The sequence below is a fragment of the Colossoma macropomum genome, unplaced genomic scaffold (assembly GCF_904425465.1).
Source record: "Colossoma macropomum unplaced genomic scaffold, Colossoma_macropomum, whole genome shotgun sequence".
Classification (NCBI taxonomy): Eukaryota; Metazoa; Chordata; class Actinopteri; order Characiformes; family Serrasalmidae; genus Colossoma; species Colossoma macropomum.
In genome coordinates this window covers 28,970,954-28,997,841 of record NW_023494789.1, presented here as the reverse complement: position 1 = coordinate 28,997,841, position 26,888 = coordinate 28,970,954, and the positions used below count along the sequence as shown (strand labels likewise).

Genomic DNA, 26,888 nt, shown 5'->3' with positions numbered 1-26,888 from the left:
CCGCCACAATGCAACTCGTACCATCGTTCGCGGCTCTGCGGCCTCTTCCTCTCATTCCTCCACATCAGCTCTTTTCCTCTTTTCCCTTCACCTCGTCCTCTGTCACTCACACAAACTGAGCAGCTCTGCCCTTGGCATAACCCTACCATATACACACACACATGCAGGCTTGCACGCACATAAACACCCCCACCCCCCTTCTTCCAAGTGCCACAGGGCTGGATTCCCCTTATGAGACTTCAACTCACGCGATCACACGAGAACACACTCTCTCAAGAAGCTTATCTTCTTATTTGATTTTCTGTTCCACCTTAAATGGTACAGCAGTCACCATCTGGGACCTGTACAGCGGAATGTAAATGCTGCACCATTTAAGGTGGAACAGAAAATCCTAAGAAGCTGGTGAATAGGAAGCCAACTTCAGCCTCATCATTCTCTTCTTCCTCTCTCCTGCTGTCTCCCTCACTCCCACACCCACACACACATACATACCACACAAAGCGTATTCATTTTGGTCCCTCCACCAGATGCATTCTGGTGCATTACTGCTCAGACAGGGGACACACCCAAGTGAAATAAACACTGACCCACATCCACCCACACGCATTCAAAAGCGCCCACTGACCACGCACGGCTGAGGAACACGTCCTTCATTCATTTAACTGAACATCATAGCAGGGAGCGAAATAGTAGCTCAGCCATTGCACTACTAGCCAACTGCACGTGGACGATGCTGCAGCAGCGCTCATTTTTTTAACCGTGAAAACGACGCTGCTTTTCATGGCTTCTCACGCGGACTCGGTTGTTTACCTCTTTGCTGCGTGACGTCACGACACACCCCTCGTCTGTGTGTGTGAGAAAGAAAAGGAGAGCGAGTGTGTGCGTGCGTGCGTGTGTGTGTGTAGACGGAATGTGGGAGTTGTCCCCCCACGCGCGTTACAAGCGTCGAACCCGACCAAGCAGCGCGCGCGTGGCCGTGGATGTCACACCAACCAAAACACCGGACGCACGCGCCCGGCCGAGCCTTTCATCCGTTATTGGCGGAGAGCCGCGCGCGCGAGGCGGAGCCTCGTTACACCGAGCCCCCGTCTATTTAGGTCCAAGTTCAACCGTTTCTGTTTTTTTCGCAGCCTCCTAACAAGCAGCGTGGGTTCAAAGTTTTGTTTTGTTTCGCCTCCCTCCGGTGAAGGAAAAAAATAATAAAAGCCGTCGCGCGATATCGGTGCCCCGCGCCGAAAGGCACGTCGAACGACAGAGCGAACGCGGAGGGGTCTCGCTGCCGACGCGGAGAATCGGTAAGAAAAAAAAAACACACACACACATCTCGCCCGGGACGGGGACGGGGTTCGCCCGCAGCCGCAGCGCCGTTAGCGTGTAGCTTAGCTGGCCCGAGCTCGAGCTCCAGCGAGGCGGCTCGAGCTTCCGAGAGCGCGGGCGGGGGGCGTGTTCATGCCCGCGCCTCGGCGTGCTAGCGCGGGAGCTGCTGCCAAGTTCTCCTATTAAACGTGCATGAAGGCAGCACAGCAGAAGCGATTAACAAGTTACGGGGCGACGAGCGGAGCGAAGCGAAAGTCACCGCGGACAAAGTTACAGTCAGGTATGAACCGGTTCACCGTGTGTTACTGAGATTCCAGAGAGAAGCGAACATTACACACACACACACACACACACACACATTAGCCGAGGCGAGTGAAAACAAAAGCTGCTAGCGTAAGTCCGCTAACGTTAACGTTAGGTAACCTGCTCGAGCCACTGCGCTTTCCGAAGCGTGAACTTGTCTCGAGCCGCGCTTTGCAAACAGGACTGTAAGGTTTTTTGACCTCCTACACGGCGGTTTAATCTCTGCTTCTGTTTACGGTGTTTGGTTGTTGAAGCCTTTAACTTTAAACTGTCCTGACTGGCTGGCTTTACAGACACGGACGTTGATCTCGGCAACGTGGAAAACTTGGTTCACGCCTCGCGAAGACACAGCGTTACCCCCGCTACCTCAAGGAGGAGAGCAAAGAAACCAACGAAGAAACGGCGGTGATCGGGAAAGGCATGAGAAAAACTCAGGTAAGGACGTGTATGTGGTGTTTTAATCCTGTTACAGTTAACACTGTCGTTACATCCTCCTGGCACTCGGCTCACTGCAGCCATTTGCAACTGCGACATCACACAGAGCCACGCATGTGAGTTGATGTAAGTTCGCGTTAACTCACGTTCTGCTTTGATAGCAAACTTTGGGCGTCCGAGTTGGGCCTGAATTTTCATGCTGGTGTCGAGCGTAAGTACTTTTCTGTGTCGAGGCGTTGTCGAACCGAGCTGTACTTTCTTAATAGTCACTGGCGAATGAATTAAGAGATGAGGCTCTGGTCTGTGCTACTCCCTTTGCGTGTTGAGTCAGATATTTCGTAAAGGATTAAAACAGGTTTGCTTATGAAATGTAAACCGAGTTTATAACCGAATCTGATAAAACTGAATTAACGAAGCTGCGGGCACTGAATCTGATAAAGTGACGCTGTGTTGTGGTTGTAAACCTGTTTGCTTCTCAGTGGCGCCTTTTGCTGTTTCTGTTTCATTTCTGCTGTCTCACTTTTTTACTATGTCACTTTTGTTACCCTTTATACAGAAGATGCGCTTTTGCAGTTATTAATTTTGTTTTGTTGCACAAAGTTGTCTTGTAAATGCACGTTGAATGGAGTTCAAATATATTTGTATTGCACATATTGTACTGGTAGTTAAATCTTACAGTTTGTTTATTGTCTGCAGAATTGGATCAGGCTTCAGTGAATGTGGTCAGTGGATGTTAAACAGTTTGTCCAGCTTTGACACCAATGCTGGTAAGGTTAGAGCCTGTGTCTTATCACACAAGCATATCTTGTTGCATTACCTCAGTGATTCTGTGTAAGTTATCACACTCTGTAATTGGTGGTCATCTTATTATTTCACTGATAGGTATGCTGTGCTGAGATGGGGCAGCGTAAAACTGTGATTGTTTTAAACTGAGAATTTAATTCACAATCAATAGCCGTGTTTGACTTCTAGGTGTTGCGCTATTGTAGAAATACTGGACTGTGATTTGCTCATTTGCTGTGAAGGAGCATAAGATGAGCCAGCCATGTAACAGGATTAACTGTGATACTCTGGAGAAGTCCCAAATCGCTTTCTCTCTCACTCTCTTTCATCTTTTTGTCTGTTTCCTTTTTATGATACAGTAAGATCCTTCAGTTCCAGTTTTACCTCAGAATGGGTTATCAGGTCACAGTTTGCTTTAAAAAGCTTTAAAATGGTCCCTTGTCTCGTCTTGCTCTGTCTTGATGACACAGTCCAGGCCCCGTGTTTAGTATGTTGGTATAACCCTTATTTTGCCTCTTCGGTATGAAAACTGTTATTAAATTCTGTGTTTGTTTCATAACCATGATCTTCATGTCTGGGGCTGTGTTTGTATGAGTGTGTGCGGACGTGTTTTACTGATGTAGCTCATGTGTTTGGAAGTGGAATTTGGCTGTATGTTCTGATTGTTATTGTAGTCATGTTCATTTTGGGAGTTGGAATGTGTGTGTGTGTCTGTATGCAGTTTCTGTAACTCTAGAAAGAAGCTGCGAGGCCTTGACTGTAGCCCTGTACAGAGGCCCGTCGAAGGGGAGGCTGGCCGTGTGTATGTGTGTGTATGTATGTGTGTTTGCGTGCAGACCGCTGGGATTGGACACGGGATAGAGGGACCCCCGTACGGAAGTAGGGAAAAGGGAGGAAAGAGGAAGGAGGAGTCACTCACGCTTTCTGGTCATGTGTGTTCGTGCTCCTGTTCTATATGGAGTGACTTACAGAAAGAATCACAGTAAAAGGATATTCTTGGCTAAAATAGGCTGTTTAAGCGGTAAGTTTGTACATATATTTGTATAGAATTTGTACATATAATGATTTATGTATATTCTCAACAAAAATGTTGGTATGATACAGAGTGAAAACAAATTTCCTCCTAGAGGACAATAAATCTGTCTGTATAAACAGTGCACCTTTGACTCGAGTCAATATGAAGTGAAATCTACATGCAGTGCAAATTACAGGTCTTTGCTTTTTTAAATATTAATTTTGTCAACTACTTAGGTGATTGTAATAAACTGAGGCGAGACTAAATGATTGCCTGGGTAAGGCTGTGCATTTTAGAAGGCTTTAAATAATAGCTGCAGTCACCAGCAAAGAGCTGAACATAAAACTTTTAAGGGCTCAGTCTAAAATCCACTCCAAACATTTCATTCGCATCATCATAATACTTATACAGTTTTTAGCGAATAGTGAGCCATATTCCCATCCATGTACTGTTGTGAACTAGAAAGGTTGTCTTCACAGTAAGTCAGCAGTGACTGTGCCAGTGTTTACTGTTTAGTTTTTGTAGTTCGTGCCAGCTGGAAGCAGACTACTCTCAACACATCACCTGGGACCAAAAAGGTTCCCTCTGTTCAGATGAAATAATCTTGGCTGATGCATTTCCACTAACTTAAGTGGTTGTAATTAACTTAGGCGAGACTAGTAGATATTTTCCCAACAGTCTAGTACTTTACATTACTTCTCCTGTTGCAGTGGTGGGCCGTCCTGTCTGAATTGTATTCCTGTCAATCTCCCAGCAACGCTGACACACGCAGACCTGATTCATTTACCACTTTAATTCAGCGAGGTAATGTGCAGTCATGAATTAGATTAAAACAGCAGCGCAAAACAACAAAAGCAAATATGAACGAGGCTGTTTTTCTTAATATGGCACAACAAAACATTTCATTTAGTGCTGTCAGTTTTTTCAGGACAGTATTCACAATCGGTGCAAGTAAAATTTCACATGATCTTCAGTGAATTTTCTTTAGGATAATATGAAAATGTTTTAATTTCTTGAATTACTATAATACAAAGATTTAATTCAGTAGAACATGCGTGACTGCATTGAGAAGTCTGTCAGAATTGTTTTAATAGATGACCTGAATGTAAGGCCTATAAGATTTAGGCCTCCTAGTGGAGCATGCAGAGATGGCATTAATATATGTATGTAATAAGATTGTAAATAATGATTATTTCTATAAGTGATTATTCAGTTCACTATAATTTCCATTAATCGGTTAATCAGGAAAAGAAAAAGCATACTTAGTAGCTTGTCAATAATTAATGTTAAATATTTAACATTATACACATTTATTCATTTAAAAGAGTAAAAACAAGCATTTTTTTCTTTTGCACAATGCTCTTTCAGACATAAAATCTTCTAAATTTTATATAAGGATGCATGATGCTATCAGGAATCATATCGGTTGCAGTCGCTGCAGACAGATAATTACATTGGACCAATATTTCAAACTGATATTTGATGATATACTAGTTGTACTCAAGAAGAGCCAAACATTTAAGTGATGCTGAGCAACTGTGCTAAAATGTCACCCTTATATTAACTTTACTGCATTTGTCACCCTCTTCAAAATAAATTACATTTCTCTGTAATGCTCCTCCAGGTTGTTGTAGTTGTATTTTCTACATTTCTGAATGTGTATGTATTGCCATTGATGGATACATACACAGAAAATACTGAACATTGGCACTGGCCCAGAATTTCCATACTGGTGCATTACTAGACTTTTATCAAGGACACAACAGATCTTCTGCATTGCAAATGCTATTTTACTCACTGTGAAAGGTGCAGCAACAATTAAGGAGCAACACAAATATATCATAGGCAAATAATACAAATACTGACATGGAGGTAGTTTGAATCTTCCAGAACTTTGCATTTCTGTTTAAATTAATTTTCCTAATGGTAAGCAAAGCACAGCAAAGCTGAATTAATTTGCTTCTTTGTGGTTGTAACACCATAGTCAAACTTAAAATTAGTGACCACACAGAAACAGCCAGGTTATCAGAAAAGAAAGCAGTTTTTTAAAATTCTCCATCTCCACCCTGGAGAAGGTTTTCTTAAAGCTCAGTTTTCAGTGACTTAAAAACTTCCACTGTGGATGCACTGTGTTGTAACACTCGTGCTGCTAAAACAGGTGAGCTTAGTTTTACACAGTGTATAGGAAACCAGCTGTAAAGGCAATGTTAAAGTTAAATGTTTGCATATTTTTTACTTTCTGGGTTGTGCAGAACCCTCAATCCTGCACTACAATCACTGTCTGTATTTTCCTTTTATGAAGTGATGTAGATGAGAAGCGTTAATGTTATCAAACTTAATCGATAATAATTTGTAGCCACACATTTTGTGATTATCAACGTTATTGATTTGAGTGATTCTCTGTTGCAGGTCTGGTATGAATAGTACTGTGCAGAAGTCTTAGGTGTCAGAGAAAATGATATGAAAAGCTCTTTATGTAATTATTTTTATCTTTATTTATAAACAAAACATTGTGATTTGATGTGTGTGAGCGTGTTAGATTAACCATTTCCACCTGAGTGCAGCGAGAAGTCAAGAACCAAACTTATCTTTTTATATTTTATATTAAATAAAAAACTTATGTTTTTATGATTTTATATTAAATCTGGCATTTACTGGCAAAACACACAGACTGCCCAGAGGAACAGTTTTGAGTTTTTAGATGCAAAATGATATAGAAATCTGGCTGGTATCGGCAGATGTTTGCTTTAAAAAAATACTGGCATCAGACAGATGTTTAGATTCGATGTTTTAACCCAATATTTGAAGATGCTTTTATTTGTTACTCCAGAAGAGCAGAATATTTAGGAAATGATGAGCTGCAACACTAAAATGGTTCTATGCTTGTAGTCTTTTTACTCATTTTACTGCATTTGTATTCCTTTAAAAGTAGATATCATAATCCTCTGTAAATGCTAATCTAAGTAGATTTATTTCTACACTGGCTCACCCTTCCCTTATCCTTACCTCTTGTCACAGATTCTGGAGTATAACCTCATGTTTGTGGAATAAGCATATTTAGTTGATGCTAAGGTTTAGGAAAAATGAAGACTTTTGGTGGAAAATATGCTTTTAGAGTGCTGCTGAATTGCACTCTTCTCGTGCGCTTGTGTTGTTGAGAGAGAGGCTCATACTGTGTGAGTGGGTTTGTGTGTATATGTGTGTATGTGCCTGGCTGTGTCTTAGCTAGAGGGTTCGTTTGAGGACAGCACAGTTTTATGAGTGTTCTGGACCTGAGCTGACCCAACTGGCTCTAAGTTTTACACTCATACAAACACTGCTTTGGTGTGTGTGTGTATGTGTGTATGTGCTGGGCAGTAGCACTGGAATCGGAGGCGATCGTGTGACTGTTATTGTGTGTTGAGGAAGTGCGCAGGACAGTATGTCTCTCCTTCTCTGTCTCCATGTCTTCTCCTGTTTTCAGTGTTTTATGAGTCTTCTGATCATTGTTGAAATGTTTTTTGAATGCATGCTTTTCTCATACAGTCTCTGTGCTGCTGCTGACATTCTTGTAGCAGTGAATCTGTCAGTGTCTATGTTTGTAGCTAATGAGTTCTAAAAACCCTTAAAGTGCATTTCCTCTACCCTCTCAAATCGCATCTCTTAGAATGTACACCGAACAGATTGATTTAGAACGGAAACAGATCTTTACAGGAAGTCATTAAAAATATGGGAACAATAAAAGAGTTCTGTTTGGGTTTTAACATTTATTCTAGTCATGCAGTACGGAGACATGGCAGTGAGCTCTGTTAAAATTCATGAGCACTGTAACAAACCATGCTTTTCAGTAAAACTGAATGTTGAGTGGCTAATCACCAGAAATATGAAATGTGTTTAATGTGAATAAATCAAACTGCTTTGCCAGTGCGTGTCTACTTTTTTCTTAGCAATTAATTTATGATAATTTATATTATTTAATTGCTGTTTATACATACATATATTGTATGTCTTATATTTGTTTGTGCTTGGTGTGTTCTAGTGTTAGCCATATCAACACCTGTGTCATTCTAATGAAGTAAAAGGCACATTTTTGTTAGAAACTTTCATTTACTTGTTTACACTTTAAAAAATTTGTGCTTTTAATTGACATGATGAAAATGTGTCAAGTGGCTGAACAGAAATAAAATACAGAAAAAAGCATGAACACAACAACTGCAAAAACAAGTATAGAAAAACAGTTGATGTTACACTGACGTAACATTTTCTTACTCAACACAAGAAAATCATGAACGTTTTATTTTCAGTGTACATACAACCTTAAATTTTCACATTGTTTTGGTTAGTTTTGCTCTGGTATTTCCATCGTAGCAAATAGTTTCCTCTATATGTTGCATATCATCCTAATAAACTGTGTGAGCAACTCGGTTAATAATGACTAGGGCTGCACAGTAAGTCATATTTTTATCATTATCGTGATAAACACATTGTTAAGAGCTGTGATGATGAGCTCATATAAACAGCACAAAAAAGACATCATTACATTGCCAGCACAAACTGTTAGAAGCCTAACGAGTGCTTCTGTGCACTTGCATTGAACTGCTGTCCCATGTGGGGGGCAAATAACTTAAGCTAAATGGCCAATTACAAAGCATGCACATGCACAGCTCAAAAACCGCTCCATCCACTGAACTACTAGCCTGTAAAAACACATCAAACCTGAGGATGTGTTTAAGGTGTATGAGGTAGTAATAGCTACTGTTACAACAAGCATATTAAGTAATTTTTGAATAACAAAAATGAATGAAGAAATAAAAAGCGTATTTGTTACTGTGTGCCTTTGTAAAAAATAAATATTTATTTATTTATTTTTGTAGCCTTCATAGAAAAACTTGTAATGCTACGGTAATCGAAAAGGTAATGCTGACTGTTTTTCAGCCGTTCTGTGCATAGTTCTTGCAAAATGGGCCAGATAAGGTTGGAGCATCATAGCCCTTTAACATTTTACAGTGAATCACAATAAGTGGTCTTGCATTGTTGCTACAACACATATAACAATAGTTTTTATAGGTATGAGGTTGCTAAGGGCGGGGCATAGTGTTACATTAAGTACGTCTGAGAAATCTTATGGTAATTGAGCATGACATAGCAGTTTTCACTTATCACTAATAAGGGTGATAAAGCTCTTGTAGCTCACCATGAAAACATCTGCCTTTGAAGACTAAGGTTGTGGGTTTGATTCCCTGTCATAGATGTTGGACGGTGCTGTCCAAATATAAGTAAGTTTACCAACAATGCAAAATGTTTATAAACAATTTTTTGACATGCTCTTTCAAATAAAAAAGTTAATTGCCAAAAAAAGTTAAGTGTGAAAAAAGTAATTTTTAGGTACTGGCCCATTTTAGCTTAACCAGCTAGTTAAAATGGGCCGCACACACACACTCTTATGCAGAAGTTACACAGAATTCAGGGTGCAAAAAAAAATTATAGATCTAGATATGTATCCATGTAAAATCTTAATCTTAAAAATTATGCATTGCAGACAGTAGCTGTGGCAGGATGACTGGCAGAGAAGAGGAAGAGAGAAAGAGGAAGAGAGAAGAGAAAAAGACAGGGAAAGGAAGAAAGATGTCAGCACAACCAGTGGCGAAAGGACAGAATGGGGGGGGCATTAATGAGTAGATTAGTTAAGAGAGGGCAGACACCAAATGTTTGCTTTTTTAAGGCTTGGAATATTCCAAAGACCACTGTGCAAAGGCGCATGAGCGGAAAAGTTGCTGGTTCTGGCTATGCATCTGGGAGGAAGCAGTACCTGCCAGAGGAATCTGAGAAAGAACTAGCCAGTCTTATCAAGCTCCTCTCCAAAAGAGGTTTCCCCCTTACCAAAAGAGATGTCCAGGAAATTGCCTTTCATTATACAAGACCAATTATATCAAAGGCTTCTCTCAAGTGAAAGGCACTGCTGGGTATTACTGGTTTCAAAATTTTTTGAAACGGAATCGAGACCTCAGCATTAAGAAAGCAGAGGCTCATTCAGCAGCAAGAGCAGCAGGGCTGAACCCTGAGGTGGTAAGAAAGTGTTCTCAACAGTATGAAAATCTGCTGGAAGAACTTGAAATCAAGGATGTTCCATCACATCTTTGGAATCGTGATGAGTCTGGCCTGCAAGATCAGTTTTGGTTGGGGAGGTGGGTAAGCCTTGTGTACAGGCAACTGCTAGGGAGGAAGGAGAGACCACGACTGTCCTTGCCGCCTTCAATGCATCAGGAACATTTAGTCGCCATTTTTAAAGGGAAGCGAGTAAAGTGTGAGTGGCTTTATGGTTGCCTGGAAAATGTTGCCGTTAGGGTCTCTGACAACGGCTGGATAAACATTGACCTGTTCCTTGAGTGGGGTCAGATGTTTACAGAGCAGCTGCTAAGAGATGACCCAAGGCCCCATGTCCTCCTGTTGGATGGCCACATTAGCCATGTCTACAATACAACTGATGAAAACCAAAAATGTGCATGTGATGGCCTATCCACCTCACACCACAAATGCCCTCCGGCCTCCTGGCAAAGCACCTTTCAAAAGTTTGAAACACATTTGGTAGAAGTGGACAAGGAGGATGGCCAGACAGAAGCTCCCTTAAACAGAGTTCTTTTCGCCAGGTCTGGCAGAAGACTCTGACAGTTGAAAATGCCCAGGCTGGAATCAGGGGCACAGGGATGTTCCCTGTTAACAAGTACATAATCCCTGATAATGTGTACGCAACACGCATCTCATCACAGAGGGCCGTGCTTGTGGTAGAGGGTACACCAATCTTAAATTTCAGTGAGGATGTGGTCTCTGAAGAAGTGGTGATGATGACATCTCAGGAGGATATGAAGAGGCCCTTATTTCAAGTCTTCATTAATGAGCAAGACACCTTAAACAATCAGGAGGAGGATGAACAGCCTCTGTTTTTGGGTCTTCTATAGAGGTCAGCACAAGACCAGTCACCTTCTGTGATCTAATGCATTCCAAAATGGGAAAGGAGGCTCAGAACAAGGGCCCAGTCCCCCACGTACCATTTAACAAGCATATACTGCATCAATTACATTACTACCAAAAAGAACAATAAACAACCAAAGGAAAAGAACATAAAGGAAGAACGGCAAATACCCCTGCACAGCCTGCCAGGGAGTGTATGGTGATGTAAATGACGGGGTTTGCTGCTGTCAGGGCAACTCATGGTACCACGAGTGGTGTAACCACACCGCCCCTGGACTCTGGAGCAGTGGAAACGTATTCTATGGAGTAACGAATCACGCTTCTCTATCTGGCAGTCTGATGGTCTGGGTTTGCCGAATTCCAGGAGAACGTTACCTGTCTGACTGCATTGTGTCAACTGTAAAGTTTGGTGGAGGAGGGATAATGCTATGGGGTTGTTTTTCAGAGATTGGCCTAGGCTCCTTAGCTACACTGAAGGAAAATCTTAATGCCTCAGCATATTAAGTAATTTTGGACAGTTGTATGCTTCCAACTTTGTGGGAACAGTTTGGTGAAGGCCCTTTTCTGTTCCAGCATTACTGTACCCCAGTGCACAAAGCAAGGTCCATAAAGGCATGTCTGGGTGAGTTTGGTGTGGAAGAACTTGGCTAGCCTGTACGGAGCCCTGACCTCAACCCCATTGATCATCTTCGGGATGAACTAGAACGGAGCTCGTGAGCCAGGCCCTCTCATCCAACATTAGTGTCTGACCTAACAAATAATCTTCTGGATGAATGAGCAAGAATCGCACAGACACACTTTAAAATATTGTAGAAAGTTTCCCAGATGAGTCGAAGCTGTTATAGCTGCAAAGGGGGGACCAACTTCATATTAATGCATATGGATTTAGAATGGGTTGTCATAAAAGCTCTTGTGGGTGTAGTTCGTACATGTCCCAATACTTTTGTCCATGTAGTTAGGTACAGCAAATGTTAATGCTTTTGGTGTTTTGTCAAACATGATCTGACTTTTAACAAAATGTTTTACAAGTGTTTGACACAAGTATGCACCTTCACACACACAGCTACACTTATTCCCACAAGGACATGCATGTGCACACACATACACACACACACACACACACAAAACAGGCACAAAAAACAACCTGCGCACACACACTCACAGCAATGCAGACACAAAAAAAAAGCTATGATGTCTGATTCTGTTGCTCAGAACAAAATATATATTGGTAGTGGCCAAAGGGCTAATCTAAAAGTGAGGGGAAAATGTGTAAGCTTTGGTGCTTCAGGAATTGTACAGAGCTGCCTTTGCTTTATAGGCTGTGTTTTTTCCAGTGTACTCCACAGTTGCAAATATGGTTGTATATTTATTTTGCTCATGAAAAATGACGGACACAAAACAGGAAAACATTGGTGGCTTTTTCTTTCTGTTGGCGCACTGCAACACTGAAACACAACTGATTAATTTCAGAATGTGCAATGAACAAAATATTGAAGGTCAGCTGCCACAAGAGCAACACTAAAGGCTGTGTCACCCAGAATGGGGTCAAAGTGCTGAAACAGGCTCAACACTCCCAGCATGCCTTGGCCTACTTTCACACTACAGCAGCAGGGTTGGTTAAGTGGTTAACTCTGTACGATCTTAAAGTACACTGTGATTATGCATTTAGAGAAGTAGTGAGTCACGCTGCCCAAACATGTCCTGATGTTTCCATGACTTGGATGTCTTCAGATGTTCCAGTTGAAGTTGCTGTTTTGTATGAAATGGTTGAAATTTTAAACTAATCAGCAAGTTTGCAATTTTGTATTGTTGCTCATTCTGTAAGCTTGACTCTGTGTGAACAGTTGTGTTCTTGTAGTGTTCATAAAGCTTTTGTTTGCATACAGAGAAACAGTCTTTCTGTGGTTGCTCGGAATGGACAAAACATATTGCAACCCTGTTGCCGCATATTGTGCTACATTAAACACACTCTTGAGAATGGTTATTGTGTCATGGTTAAATATTAACTTGTAAATGATTTGGCCAAAATGATTTACATGAGTTAAGTCACATGAATGCCTTGCCCTTTTTGAAACACAGAAAAACTATCAGGAAGATTTGCAACTGGATAGTCAGGGTGCTTACAGCAGACAAGAGATTGTGGTGATTTTGATGGGGTGCATATTTACGTATTAAAATCTTCTGCAGTGTCAGTCTATTGCTGAGGCTAGTATTGCGATTAAATTAACAAATGATGAATTATGCAGCTGTTTAAAACTTTTTACGTGTCAGGCCAGCTTAAATCTTACAAAACCAACAACAGGAAACCTTGGTTATTAATCTCTATTACAACTGTTTTACAATAGCAACACTTCTTTAACTACAAAATGTCATAGAAGGTGATTGCGACACATAGATATTTTTTCTCTGAAGCATTCATCTTTGTATTGGTGCATAAATGTAAATATGATATCAGCATTACTCTTGGCACATATTGACTCAGAAATATAAATTTCCTACAGCCCAGAATTTCTGTATCGGTTAGTCCCTAACAGGACTTTTGTTCTTGACCAGTGTACTAATGTGAGTTGCAAGAATATAACAACAGCAACGGACATAGTTGCTGCATTTACACATTAGGGATGTGCAATGATAGTGGAATTATTTCCAGTGTAAGCAAATAGTGGAGATATTTGCTTAAAGGAAATGGTGGCATCAGATGTTTAAATTTGACTGAAATTTCAAACCAGGAAAAAAATGTCATATCATGACATACAAAGACATTTTCATGATGCATATCTCAATATTTAGACACAGACATATTGAACAAGTAGCATCACGTTTAAAAGCTACCAACAAAAACTTTTGTACCTTTAGTCAACATTTCACATACTGCGCTGCACTTAATCCAATTAAACGGGACTAAATATGTTCTCTTCTTGATGAAACATGCAGTTAGTCAGTGATCATGATACGCTTAGAAAAGCGTATTTTTTTATCACGATAAGAACAGTTATTGTAATAATGATAAAATATCATATGCCCAATTCTATTTCAAACCGTTAATAGATAATTGTACTCTGCAACAGAAGAATGTTTAGCTGATGCTGCTGTGCTAAACTGTCTGTATTTGATTAGTTAACGGCACTTACAACCCTCTAAGAAAATGTTACAATTCTCTGTAATACTAATGCAGATAGATCTAGGCCCGATTTCTACATTTTATAAGTGCTCGTATATCGACATGGGTATCGGCAGATACATACGTAGAAAAAAATTAAGATATCGGTATTGACTCACAAATTCCATATTGCTGCATCCCTCTCACGTTACTAAACATACATAACTGTAACAATAAAAATACATCCACACAGAACATTGTTTCTGTTCAGTTAGCTCTTTCAGCACAAATCAGGCCACCAATCAAAGCTTTCCCCAGCTTAATTCCCACAGAAACGAGGTGTGCTGTTAGTTTCACATCTAAAATGAAGGTGCAGTTCACCCTCTTCTAGCCTTCCAATTTCAACACTTTTTCATCCTCTAAATAGACAAATTATTAATGTCACAGTCTGCTTTGTGTTGGTGCATGTATATCACTTCTGACCATAATAGGTTAGTCTATTATTTAAGAGTTTTCTCCACAGGCTGTTGAAAGTGTGGGTCAATCAGTCAGGAGCCAATATAATCAAACTAAATTACTTTTCTTCTGATTGATGTGTGTGTGTTTGTGGTGATTAGTTTTTTCAGTTTTTTGTACATGGATTGATGCAAGGCAGTTGTGTGTGCATGCATAAGTGTGTTGTTTTACAGTAGCTTTTCTATACGGTCTGTGCATAAGGGACACTATGGGGCACTCAGCGTGTGTTCCGGAACATGTACTGTGTTTGTTCTAAAAACCCACCCTTTTTTCCCTCTCATGAAAGTTGGAATTTCCTTAGAACGTGGAATTCTGAGTAAAAACAGGAATGCTGTGACATCATTCCCTACACAGCGGAGTGTTTATTTAGCCAGCGCTGTTCCTGTTTGCACGTGTAGCGTTGTCAAGTCTCCAGAGCTTTCACAGACTGGACTGCAGCTCTGTGATTGCAGAGGGAGGGCACTGAGCCGTTCTGTGAGATACTGTGTTTTTGTATCACCAGCATTGTGCCTTCTGCTCATTTGTGGAATTGCTGAAGATGTTATTATCGTGGTGTCACATGTAGGTGCTTCACTAAAGGTTTCTGTGTTGAAGATAAAAAAAACCTTGGATGGTTTTATGGTTTGATCATCATCAGTGAAGAGGTTTAAATCTAGGACTATTCAGTATGTTGAGTTGCAGAGCTGTGGTAGTTTGGTATTCAGACAACAGACGAAAGGGTGATTGATTACCATAAAATAACGATTACGAAAGTGCCAGATTGAATTTGAATGCTGCTGTAAAAATGATCAGCAAATGAACTCTTAAGCATTGTCATGCAAAATCGCACTGCCATCACTGCCTTTCTTAGATTCCCAGTCTTTTTGTAATGAAACATTGGTAGCTCATCAATATTCCCATTTGTCTGTTGATGTTCATTTTCAGTGTGCATGCATTAGCACTGCTTATGTAAAGAATCCGCTAGATGTTTTCTCAGTTTACAGACTGTTGTCCCCGTTGGTGTATCTCAGTTCAGATGATTTACAGTTCTATTAAAGCATTTTTAATTATTCAGCACTGTGCTAAAGCATGTCAGTTATGATTTGTGGTCCTGTTATGATATTGGTCAGTGTTAAAGAACGGGGATTTCCAGCTGCTTTACCCATTACATACAGTCAATTTCTCCATCAGCTCCTCCCCCTCAGTCTGTCCCTCAGTAAATCAGTAAACCCACTGCTTACCGTACGGAATGAAATTACTCTGTTTTTCTCTCACTCTCTCTCTTCTCTCTCTTTCTTTTTGTCTGTCTCTCTAGTGATGGAGTCCACAGTTACTACATCCACGCAGGCGCCTGATGAGTTTGACCGGAATGTTCCACGGATCTGTGGCGTATGTGGAGACAAAGCTACTGGCTTCCATTTTAATGCCATGACCTGTGAGGGCTGCAAGGGTTTCTTCAGGTACGAACACACACGAGCACACAAATTTAACCATTAAATTCCTGGGCGTTTCGCCAACCATTCGCGCGCACATCGGGTAGTAACTCCTTGCTTTTATCCAGTGCAAATTGACTTACAGACTGCTATAATAGCGTAAAGCTGTCAAAACATTAACAGTAACAAAATAATAATAAAGTACTTTTTTTTTTTCATTTTGATATTTTGGTTTTCCCTTATCTGAAAACTGGATGCTGTAGAAGGTTAAACGAGGTCTTCGGTTGCTAGTAAACCCAGGAGTGTATATTAGAGTTGACGTTCATCCAAACTTGCACCGTACAGCACAAATTCTTACAATTATGCATTGTTGTTTATGTATGTTAGACGCAGTATGAAGAGGAAGGCCACATTTACATGCCCGTTCAATGGAAACTGCACCATCACTAAGGATAACCGCCGCCACTGCCAGGCCTGCCGACTCAAACGTTGCCTGGATATTGGCATGATGAAGGAGTGTGAGTAATTACACGGCACACATTTTGCAACTTTGAAGACTGTGGTTTCTCACATACATGCCCTGGAATTCCTACTGCCGTTGACATTGTCATTATTTTACTGGAATGTCTTATTATTCTATTTTGACCTTCCATGGCCCTTTACACTTGATAATTATGAGATCTCTGTGTTAGTTATCCTGACAGATGAGGAGGTGCAGAGAAAGAAGGATCTAATCCAGAGAAGGAAGGACGAGGAGGCACAGAAGGAGGCGCAGAAGCCCCGTCTGACTGAGGAGCAGCGTAAGATCATCAACACGCTGGTGGAGGCTCATCACAAAACCTATGACGACTCTTACTCTGATTTCTACCGCTTTCGAGTAATCCCCCATTTCTTCTCTGTTTCATGATTGCTATTGTGCAATAATGCCTGTTTTACCCACTTATATAATAGCTTCACAGTAGTTACCAGGGTTGGGATGTAACAGAATACGTATTCAGAATACAGTAACTTTATTCAGTCCATATCTTTTGAAAATGCTGTATTTGGAATACAGTTACAGTTAGAATACTTGCCCACTAAATATGAAAAGCAAGGTAACCATAGCATGTAACAGTTATTATTACATGCTGTCGTATTTAAACTTGATTATTTAATAATATGCTTACTTGTGTGTTTATATAGGTCCCCACGTTAGGCAGTGGTTTTCTGAATACGTTATTTTTTATAAATTGGAAAGGAATGTGTTACTGGTGAAATTTTGACAGTATGTTCAGTATTTAGCTATTGCTACTTCTTCAAAGTATTCTGTCCACTTCTAGTAGATACTAAATAAGTTTATAGTAATTACTGAATTAGACTTCAGATAATAACTGAATAATAAGCATAATTCAAGGGGCTCATAAATTTGTATGTGTGTGTGTTTCTCTGTCTATGTGCGTGTGTGGATGTGCGCATGTGTGTGTTGCAGCCTCCAGTGAGAGAAGGTCCTGTGACACGCAGTGCCAGTCGAGCTGCTTCTCTGCACTCATTATCAGATGCTTCCTCTGACTCCTTCAGCCACTCTCCTGGTAACATACATACACACACACATCTGCCTATACAGTACTGTGCAGAAGCCTTAGGCACTTAATTTATAATTATAAGCAAATAATTTAAAACCATTCATCTGGGCAGTAAGTGTGCTTTTTCTTATAAAAACACCATATATGATTTGAGTAAATGTAAACAAACATTAATCCAGTAATCCAATAATCCAGTGGCTTTTTAGCTTGTTTTGGAAAAAATAAGTTGATTTCCTGTGAGCTGGGTAGAAGAATAAGCTTTTTAAAACAGAATTTGCCTTGCGTTTTTAAAATAAAGGAGTTTGAAGTAATATGTAAACACTGATAAAATTTCAACATACGCTGTTCACAACCATACAGTCCATTTATGGAAACTATGGAGCAAAAACTTTTTTTAAGTTTATTGTTTCTGTGATGTCACAAGAACCAACTCAATAACATATGTCAACTTATTCAGCCTGCAGCAGTATAGCCCTGCCCATTTACACTAAAGTTCTAAGCACGAGGACGAATGACTAAATGAACACATTGACATGCCATTGCTTATTGTATTATTCTGATTTGTATGTGTTCTAATACTAGTGTTTTTTTTATCTGAGCAAATACACTGTATAGACAAAAGTATTGGGACACAACTCTTAATCATTGAATTCAGGTATTTCATTCAGTTCTATTGCCACAGATGTATAAAATCAAGCACCTAGCTATGCAGTCTGCCTTTACAAACATTTGTGAAAGAATGGGTTGTTCTAAAGAGCTCACCCTCAATTTGATCCTGTAATAGGATGCCACCATTGCAACAAGTCAGTTCACAAAATGTCTTCCCTCCTAGATATTCCACGATCTGTGAGAGGTATTATTAAAAAAAGTGGAATCGTGTAGGAACCACAGCATGGTTTTATGGATTTAGAATGAGATGTCATGAAAGCTCCTGTAAGTGCAATATGTGTCCCAATATTTTTGTTCATATAGTGTACATTCTTACTGCCTAAATAAATAACATTTTAAGTCCAATATTCTCAGGTTTCTAAGACTTTTGCGCAGTACTGTGCACACAAGATCTTATTACATGCAAGTGTACTTGGACAGTAAAGTGATTCTTACTGTAATTTTGAGGCACTTGCACTCACCTATACAACTCAGCCAGTTTGCATTGTTTTCCTTGTACTTACTGAATAAAAAGTTGTGGTAATATTCATTCAGTAAGCCTCAAAATTTAAGGGGTTAATTTTAGCAAAGCAGTGTTTTATGTGTACCGATTCTAGACCCTAGACTTATCATCTCGATTGTCTCCAACTTCATTCATTACAATAATTTCTGCTAGAGATGCACAGTAATATCGCTTTTTTAAGGCCTTTTTTCGGTGTGATATTTCAAACTGTTATTTGATGACGCATTATTGTATGCTGGAAGTGAACTGGTAACGTTTAGCCGATGCTGACTGCACTACACCAGTGCAGCTAAAATGTCTCCCATAGCACCGCACACGCAATAAAAAAAAGACAAAATCAGTCCAAAAGTTACAACTATTACAGCAAAGATGTTGGAATTTATCGCTCTGGATGATCATCCGTTCTCTGTGGTGGAGGATGGCTTTTAAAACATCTTGAGCTTTGTTACACCATACCCAGTTGTCGTTATTGTTCCAATGTAGCCCTACCGGAGCTACACAACATGGTAACGACTCAGGTTCACAAGTTCTTTGTTGATAATATGACATCCATTAACCTTAGCACAGATATTTGGACATCTGATGTGAGTTCTGTGAGTATTCTCAGTTTGACAGCACAGTGGATAGACAACAATTTTGAATTAAGGCCACCACACATTGTAGCATAGCATTGGAGTACTGCCATCGAATGCTAGCAGGGAGAGCCGATAAAAGCCAGGTTCAAGTTCATTTTTACACTCTACTTGTATAAATTGAATGAAATAAAGCATTCAGCATTATTTATCACGCTTGACATCAGTTTACTACCGCTTCACAAAGTAGCTGTTTTTGAGCTGAAAGATACGAGCTGAGATAGTAACGTTAGCTGAGGTGACTTACCATTAGCATTCGTCTGTTTATCCGAAAGACTGACTGCCTTTCTCTGTGTACATTTCTCTGTGTTAGAGCATTGATGCGCAGTGTTGGCGCTGGTGTGCATGCCTTCATATAAACAATGGTTTCGAATTTTGGACGCTGCATAACATGGTGTGTCTGGTATGCAGTGGCCTTTACAGAAGGCAGTATTGCATGCTCAAAATGTAAACATATGTACATATAAAATATTAGATATCAGCATCGGCCCAGTATTCCCATATCGGGGCATCCCTAATTCCTGCCTATATTAATTGGAAGTCTGTGCTTGCCATGAAACTAGTTTACTAATTTCTCATAAGACCCATAAGTCCTGTGATTTGTCATGATGCATATTCAGATAACAGCTAGGTGTGTTTATCTGCAAGCACCCGATCCCTTGATGAGAGGTTTAGGAGGTGGTATGTGTACTTTGAAATTTAAGCAAATCAGAAATACCACAAAGTACACGTTTGCCAGATAGGGTTTCCGGTGTAAGGTTTCTTTGCAAATGCCGCCCACTTGTACTGATCCAGTGGGCTGTGTGCATTTAAAAAAATATGCAAAGTAGAACAAGCCAGTAGAAAAAGTTGTTTTTGCCTTTTACTGCATATTTCTTCAAATATAGCACTGCAACACACACACATGTCACCTGCAGTGTGTTTGTCTGTCTTGTTCTTAAATAGATAGAGGACATCTTCCTTGCACAGAGTGGGCTCCTTCCATCTGAACAGGCCTGACCTCACAAGAAAAACACTCTAATGAACAACAGATTATTCACACACATGCACGCACACACACTCGGACCCCGCAAATCACTAGTTGTTTTCACAGCTCTGGTCAATTCACAACACCTTTTTTTGTTGTTTTTTTTCCTCACCCTATTTTTCTTTCAGCATCATTAGAAACTTCCAGTTTTCATCAATAAGCAGTCCAATCCTGACACAGCTCTGTGGATGGACAAATGTATTTGTGTGTGTGTCCTAAAAGTTTAAAATAGTAATTACCCCTCCCACCACTGCCTCCCCCCACACTCTCTGTCTCTCTCTGTCTTTTTGTCTGTCTCTGTTTACGTTGCTGAAGGCATGGTTTGGGGGGTTGGAAAGGTGATGATAGACAGCGTTTTTGTCATTATGCCAAAATATGTAGCCTCTCAGAAGATAAGGATGTGTATGCTGATTCTTTGGGCAGGCCAAGCAAAACTCGCTGTCTAACAAAAAGGAACCAAATATAAGGATGCTTTTTGATATGAAATAATAGTTATACAAATAAGTCAATAAGAATCTCTCTCTCTCTCTCTCTCTCTCTCTCTCTCTTTCTTTCTTTCTGTCTGTGTGTCAGCAGAGTCTGGTGACAGTAAAATGAATCTGAGTAGCCTGTTGATGATGTATCAGGATCAGGGGGCCAGCAGTCCAGAGTCTCCGGATGAGAACAGCTCTCGCCTCTCCATGCTGCCTCACCTGGCTGACCTGGTCAGCTACAGCATCCAGAAGGTTATCGGCTTTGCCAAGATGATTCCTGGATTTAGGTACAGCTGTTTGTGCATGATTAGCACATGACGGTTTATGTTGTGTGCATTATGGCAAACAAGTTTCCATTTATTCATTTTATTTGTTTTTTTGGCTTATTGCTTTATCAGTTTGTCTTCCCATCAAAATCACACAAGCATTTTGAAATGCTCTGTTGCACATTGTGATGTGCGTCATTTCTTCAGGTTCATCATGAAATGAAGCAGTAAAATTCTTAAGAACACCCATTTAGCATGACCCAAAAGCTGACGAGATGATATGAACTGTTGATGCAGCCTATAGTTAGTCCTGTACTCCTGGAATGTGAAGTCATGTTGTTTTCAGACTAAGCTGAGAAACAGTCCAACCTGACTTTGTTATGGCTTTGTATATTTTAGTGTGAAGTGTGCAGAAGTATGATAGACAGTTTGTTTACACTTAAAAGTACCGAACAGCTAACCTACAAAAGATTAAAAATATGCTAAACAGATCAATTTGATTTCCTTAGAGAAGGAGAAGAAACAATGTCCCTGAATATGTGTTTGCCTGCACATTTTCATGTTTACGTGTGAGTTATCTAGCCCAATGAGTTAACATGTCCTTGCACATTTGCACATTCATTATGAAGCTCATGTTGTCATGGTAGCAAGAGAGAGAGAAACACTTCACAAACTGTTTCTGTCTGTTTGAGTGCAGTATAGACCATATCATCAAATACAATTATACATGTGTGTGCGTTTATTACAGGGAGTTAACTGCCGAGGATCAGATAGCTCTGCTGAAGTCCAGTGTGATTGAAGTGATCATGCTTAGGTCTAACCAGTCCTTCAACATGGAGGACATGAGCTGGAGCTGTGGAGGGCCTGAGTTCAAGTACTGTGTCAATGATGTCACTAAAGGTACATAAAACACACACAATAGAGTTTTCCATGGACCAAATTGTAGGTGTAGGCATAGCAGCTATATTCTATACAGTATACCTAAATGTAAACCAGTTTACCTAGATATAAATCAATAACCAACTTGCTCAGTTAAAAAAAAAAGATTATGCAAGAAAATAAAAACATAGAATCTTCCCTCATGGGAACCAGCAAAATGTACATATAAAAAAAAATATTCATGTTTTTCTGTGTTTTCCTGTAGTTGTTGCAACCTTTGGTCCCAATTAAGAGAGTGAAACACTGTACATTTAAACATCACATCACAAAAGTACTTACAACCACAAACATGTTCAGAAGTGTCAGACAAAGTCTAATTACATACTCACAGTACAGATGTAGTGATGTAAGACACATGCACAAATCTCCAGTCCAAATGATGTCTTGGTCACACTATTTGTCATAAGCCTGATGAATTAAACCTCTGTATGTGTGTAGCTGGACACACCCTGGAGTTGCTGGAGCCTCTGGTGAAGTTTCAGGTTGGCCTGAAGAAGCTGAATCTGCATGAGGAAGAGCATGTGCTGCTGATGGCTATCTGCCTGCTCTCTCCTGGTGCGTTTCCTACTAGTGTTGCTAATTGATCCTGCTGTCCATGGAATTTATCTATCCATGCCCAGCCCACACATGTGTTCTTTTGTTTGTCTGTTTGTGTTTTTTGTTATAGTGTACAGGTTTATCCATTAAGTAAACGTGGGGAAATGTTTTTACTGGGGTAGTTTAATCATTACCAGAGAGTCTCAGTGAGTCTAGTCCCACTTGATTCCACCATATCAGTCATTTTTATGGACTGCGTGCTTTTGTGTCAGTAAAGATTCCTGTAGCTTTCACCTACCATTAAACAAATTGTAGAAATAACAATAATAGTGAAAAATATGAAAGTTAAATTAATTCCATGCAAATTACCATGTTGGCAGATAATCCATCATATTCTGTGAAATAGGAATTTTTGCATTTTAATGGAGGCAGTTGAAGAATCTGATTTTATGCCGTGATGTTAATTGTTGGCTGTAAATTCCCAAGCTAATGACAATGTTAATGATACATTACAGCTAGGTAAGTGGTTATGTTAAAGGAAATTATGAGTAAATTTAAGTGTTTGGAAATGTTTTGTACTTGTGAGCCGCTGAACATATTGCTTTTTTTTTGTGTGACGGCCAAGCGTAAATTAGAGTTGGCACTATATCTAGATTTCTGATCATGCGCAAACCGATCATAAACATTAGAGACGTCCCGTGGTAAATTGACATTATCCCACCTCACCTCCAGATAGTCTTTAGAGTAACTTTAGCCTACTGAAGCTGATGCTAGTCCACTTACTATTTAGCCTATCTAGGAGATGTCTGAAAAACCTGATTATGCAAAAAAAAAGGTTAACTTTCTGAAAAGCTTCGGCTGCCTTGCAGGAATAGCAGTGATACAATACTTTTGCGGGTGAAGCATAGATCCGTTGTGAGCATGTAAATTAGGTGGTTTGTGTTTGCTGTTGCAGATCGGCCTGGTGTGCAGGATCATGCACGTGTGGAGGCTCTTCAGGACCAGCTGTCAGATGTCCTGCAGGCGTACATTCGCGTGCACCACTCCGGTGGCCACCTGCTCTACGCCAAAATGATCCAGAAGCTGGCGGACCTGCGCAGCCTGAACGAGGAACACTCCAAACAGTACCGCTCGCTCTCCTTCCAGCCCGAGCACAGCATGCAGCTCACACCCCTTGTGCTGGAGGTGTTTGGGGGGCAGGTCACCTAGCAACAGCCCCATTCGGATCACAGGTTGTTGGGGGGGGTCAGTGGGCATGACCTCAAGGGGTTGTGGTGGAGAAGTAGCGAATGTATGGACAATCATGTGAGAAACACAGAGAGCGAGCGTGCGAGAGAGAGAGCGAGTGAGTGAGTGAATGAGCGGTCTTTTATCATTCACAGACACAGTTTTTGGGTGGTAGAAGATGTATGGGTGTTTTTATCACAGTATATTGACAGTCATGGAGCGCCATCAGCCAATGTGGTGCAAACTATCATTTATTTTATTCCAGGAACACTAGCCAACAGTATTACAGCGTGTGTGTAGCTCTTGCGTGAGTGTGTGAGACAAACCTATTCTGAAGCTCTGCTTGGTCCCCAAAGTGCTGTCCACTACTGCTGATTCCCTCTTTTCACCTCCTGCCTTTAAATGCACACGGTCACCAGAGCTAATGCTCCACACAGCACCATTAGCCTAGCCACTGAACCAATCACAGAGCAGCGCTGCCCCCCTCTGACCCTCAACCCAGGGCTCTGGCTAGCTGCTCATCTTTTCTGTCGATTCCTTTCCTGTTATGCACCTTGTAGTGACTGAGTAATTACTCTAGGTCTGTGTGGAGTGGCCAGTGCTTTAACAGCATTTGTCGCTAATGTGTAAATATGACTATAATCTTTAACTCTGTATTCTCTTACTCTATACCTATTCTTTACCTCTGATACCTGTACATATAAATAACTTTTCTCTTTAAACTTACTATGGCTGTTAGCAGGACAGTAATGTTCTATAATGACTGGTTTGGATAATGGCTACACAAATGCACATATATACTCAAACCATAAGCTGATTACCATGTAACCTCTTAGGATGGAACTGTTAATGGGGTTTTTAAGGTATAGGTATACTTTCCTTCCTAGCGCTGTCATAGGTACAGTGAATTGTTAGGCTTTTGAAAGATGATCTACCATCAACTTGGCTTGCATAATATAACTTCCCTATATTTCTTCATTCATTTCTCTGTAGATATTTTGTTCTCTCTTCGCTCATTATTGCTGTGAAATCTCCTACAAGCCCTAAAAACCTATCCATTGCAATTGATTTTTCTAGGGAGTTGATGCTGATGGGCTGTCACCCCCTGCAGTGAGGCCTGAGGTACAGATCTCCTGTAATTCTTTATAAATCCATCCTCATTGCATGTCCCTCCAGTCATCAGATTCCATGGGGGAAAACATGACCATGAGGCTGCTCCTTAAGTTTGCAGGGAGTTGAGACCGAGTTGTTGATTCTCTCTTCACACTCTCACTGTTTTTCCAGTCTCTGGTAGATTTGCTGCTCTAACTCCCTCTAACGGCTAATCATGAGTATTGCTAGTGATTTACTGTATCGTATATAATACTACTCATATTGCCAGTATTTCCTATCATGCATTTCTGTGGCAATTCCTCTTTTTGTAGAATAAGTTGTGATACTACCATAACTGCTTATGAGTTTGATGTGTGTGTGTGCTCCTTTTAATCATGTTGAAAGAGATAAGTTCGGTCAGTAGTGAGGTAAGGCCGTATTTTTTATGGCACCACACAAGCACCACACAGTTTTGTAATATGTTCAGAGACATAACCTCCAGAGCAACTCTAAACGTAGGTAAATAATGCTCATTCAAAAGGCAGCAAGTTGTGATCCGTGCAAAATGAAATGCGTTATGCCTGAACTTTGATTCTTTACATCTGTGCATATTTACCACTTATCAATGACTTGTGCATGTTACAAAGTCTAAATATGGATCCTTTGCTGCTCTGGTGGCATCTGGGCTCCTAGTATATCTGTGTGGGGGATGGCTAGACTCGCTGTGGATGGATGTTGCTCATCCATTGAAAAGCTCATTGCAGAGCATTGACTGCACTGGTTCCTTGTGCGTCTGGTGAAGGAAGCGTGTGTGGTCAGCGTGGCGATGGCAGGCCGAAGCTGCTTGGTCTAGGCTCAGGGTCGATGGCAGAATGTTCTTGTGTGATTTACTATTAGAGCTGATAGAGTACTGCTTTTGAGATGAGCTTGGTGTTTTTAGTAGGGATGATGATATTGTGATTGCTTAACCCGAAAGGAAAACAAAACTACCTGGAGACTGAACTGATTTCAGTAGTGCAGATGTTTGAATGTGTGTGAGGTTTTGTGGGGGGGGTGTAGAACATCAGAACTGTAAAGCACTTATGTATTCACTATGTATATTCATATTTCCGTCTGGGCCTGGCATACTCAGCCCTGCCTGGGTTGCTAGTGATACGTGTGGGTGTTTGCATGTCTGTGTGTGTGGGAGAGAGTGTGATAACATGGTTTCCCAGTACAGTTATTTGCATTAGATAACTTAGTCATGGCACTCAAAATTCAATGTTATTCACATATATCTATGAATGTTATTTTAAAAGACGAGTTTTTTTTTTACATTATTTATTTCCCCCTCTCCTAAATTAGTTATAGCCCCTGCCCAAATATTCATCCTGTAGTCTCTCTCCCCAACATCGCCACCAGTCTGGGTGGGCAAAGCCTGCATGTGCCTCCTCGTACATATATGACACTTGGCTATACATCGTTTTAGACTATTGGCCATGCAGCATGCTGAACACCTCCCTGCACTTGGAGGGGAATGCTCTGTGCTTAGCTTCACCCCATCTTGATGCTCTCCAGACTGGGATGTCATATGGTGATGAAGGGGAGGGATTCTTATGCTGTGTCCCTGTATATGAACTGTATATGAATCACTAATCATGTGAGTATACAGTAAGCTATTATGAAAGTATGTAACTATACCATGGTTCAGTAAAAGTGGTAGTACATTGTAATTTGGCCACAAAACTGTAATTAATCTAGTAAGAAAGAACGGAATTGTGAATGTCACAAAGTTTACCATCTGTAGCCACTTAGCCTTATGCTCAGGCTAATATTAGTGTCTCACTATATATATATATATATATATATATATATCAAAATGGAGCTCTACTTTTCCACTTTATTGCATTGTGGAACAACGCCATACTCAAAAAACTATGGATGCTGGATTTTGTGAGTACACATGAATATGCTACATACTATATACTTTCATACACAGTTAGAATTAGTGTTTAGTGTACAGTTTAGGATGCAGCATCAGATATCTTGTTGTCCTGCTCTCTCATGATGAGAATGCTGACAGTTATGTCTTTGTAGACCTCCCAGCCACCAAAGGCACATGGCACAGCTGGGGTTCAAACCTAAATCCCTGCT

At 40.5% G+C, this 26,888-nt stretch overlaps 1 protein-coding gene across 9 annotated transcripts; it reads left to right on the top strand.

The window, feature by feature from the left end:
* Positions 1–1,125: 1,125 nt before the first annotated feature.
* On the top strand, positions 1,126–25,793 carry vdrb (vitamin D receptor b). Of its 9 annotated transcripts, none has more exons than XM_036570761.1 (11): positions 1,126–1,295; positions 1,914–2,055; positions 2,752–3,859; positions 15,712–15,856; positions 16,217–16,347; positions 16,522–16,706; positions 17,298–17,397; positions 20,795–20,981; positions 21,709–21,860; positions 22,338–22,454; positions 23,392–25,793. In XM_036570761.1, exons 3-11 carry the CDS (start codon positions 3,769–3,771, stop codon positions 23,643–23,645), a joined length of 1,362 nt encoding a protein of 453 aa, XP_036426654.1. In that variant the 5' UTR covers positions 1,126–1,295; positions 1,914–2,055; positions 2,752–3,768; the 3' UTR covers positions 23,646–25,793. The 9 variants fall into 9 exon arrangements, with proteins under 9 accessions (XP_036426654.1, XP_036426656.1, XP_036426659.1 ...); XM_036570763.1 differs by having other exon boundaries at positions 3,560–3,859; positions 23,392–23,645; XM_036570766.1 differs by having other exon boundaries at positions 2,752–2,822; positions 23,392–23,645.
* The last annotated feature ends 1,095 nt before the right edge of the window (positions 25,794–26,888 follow it).

Excerpts from the sequence above, each read along its gene's own strand:
- vdrb (XM_036570761.1), top strand. The coding sequence starts at position 3,769 with ATGTGTGTTCGTGCTCCTGTTCTATATGGAGTGACTTACAGAAAGAAT. Across the intron at positions 16,348-16,521 it reads TATTGGCATGATGAAGGAGT|TTATCCTGACAGATGAGGAG; the intron begins GTGAGTAATTAC and ends TCTCTGTGTTAG. Across the intron at positions 17,398-20,794 it reads CTCCTTCAGCCACTCTCCTG|CAGAGTCTGGTGACAGTAAA; the intron begins GTAACATACATA and ends TCTGTGTGTCAG.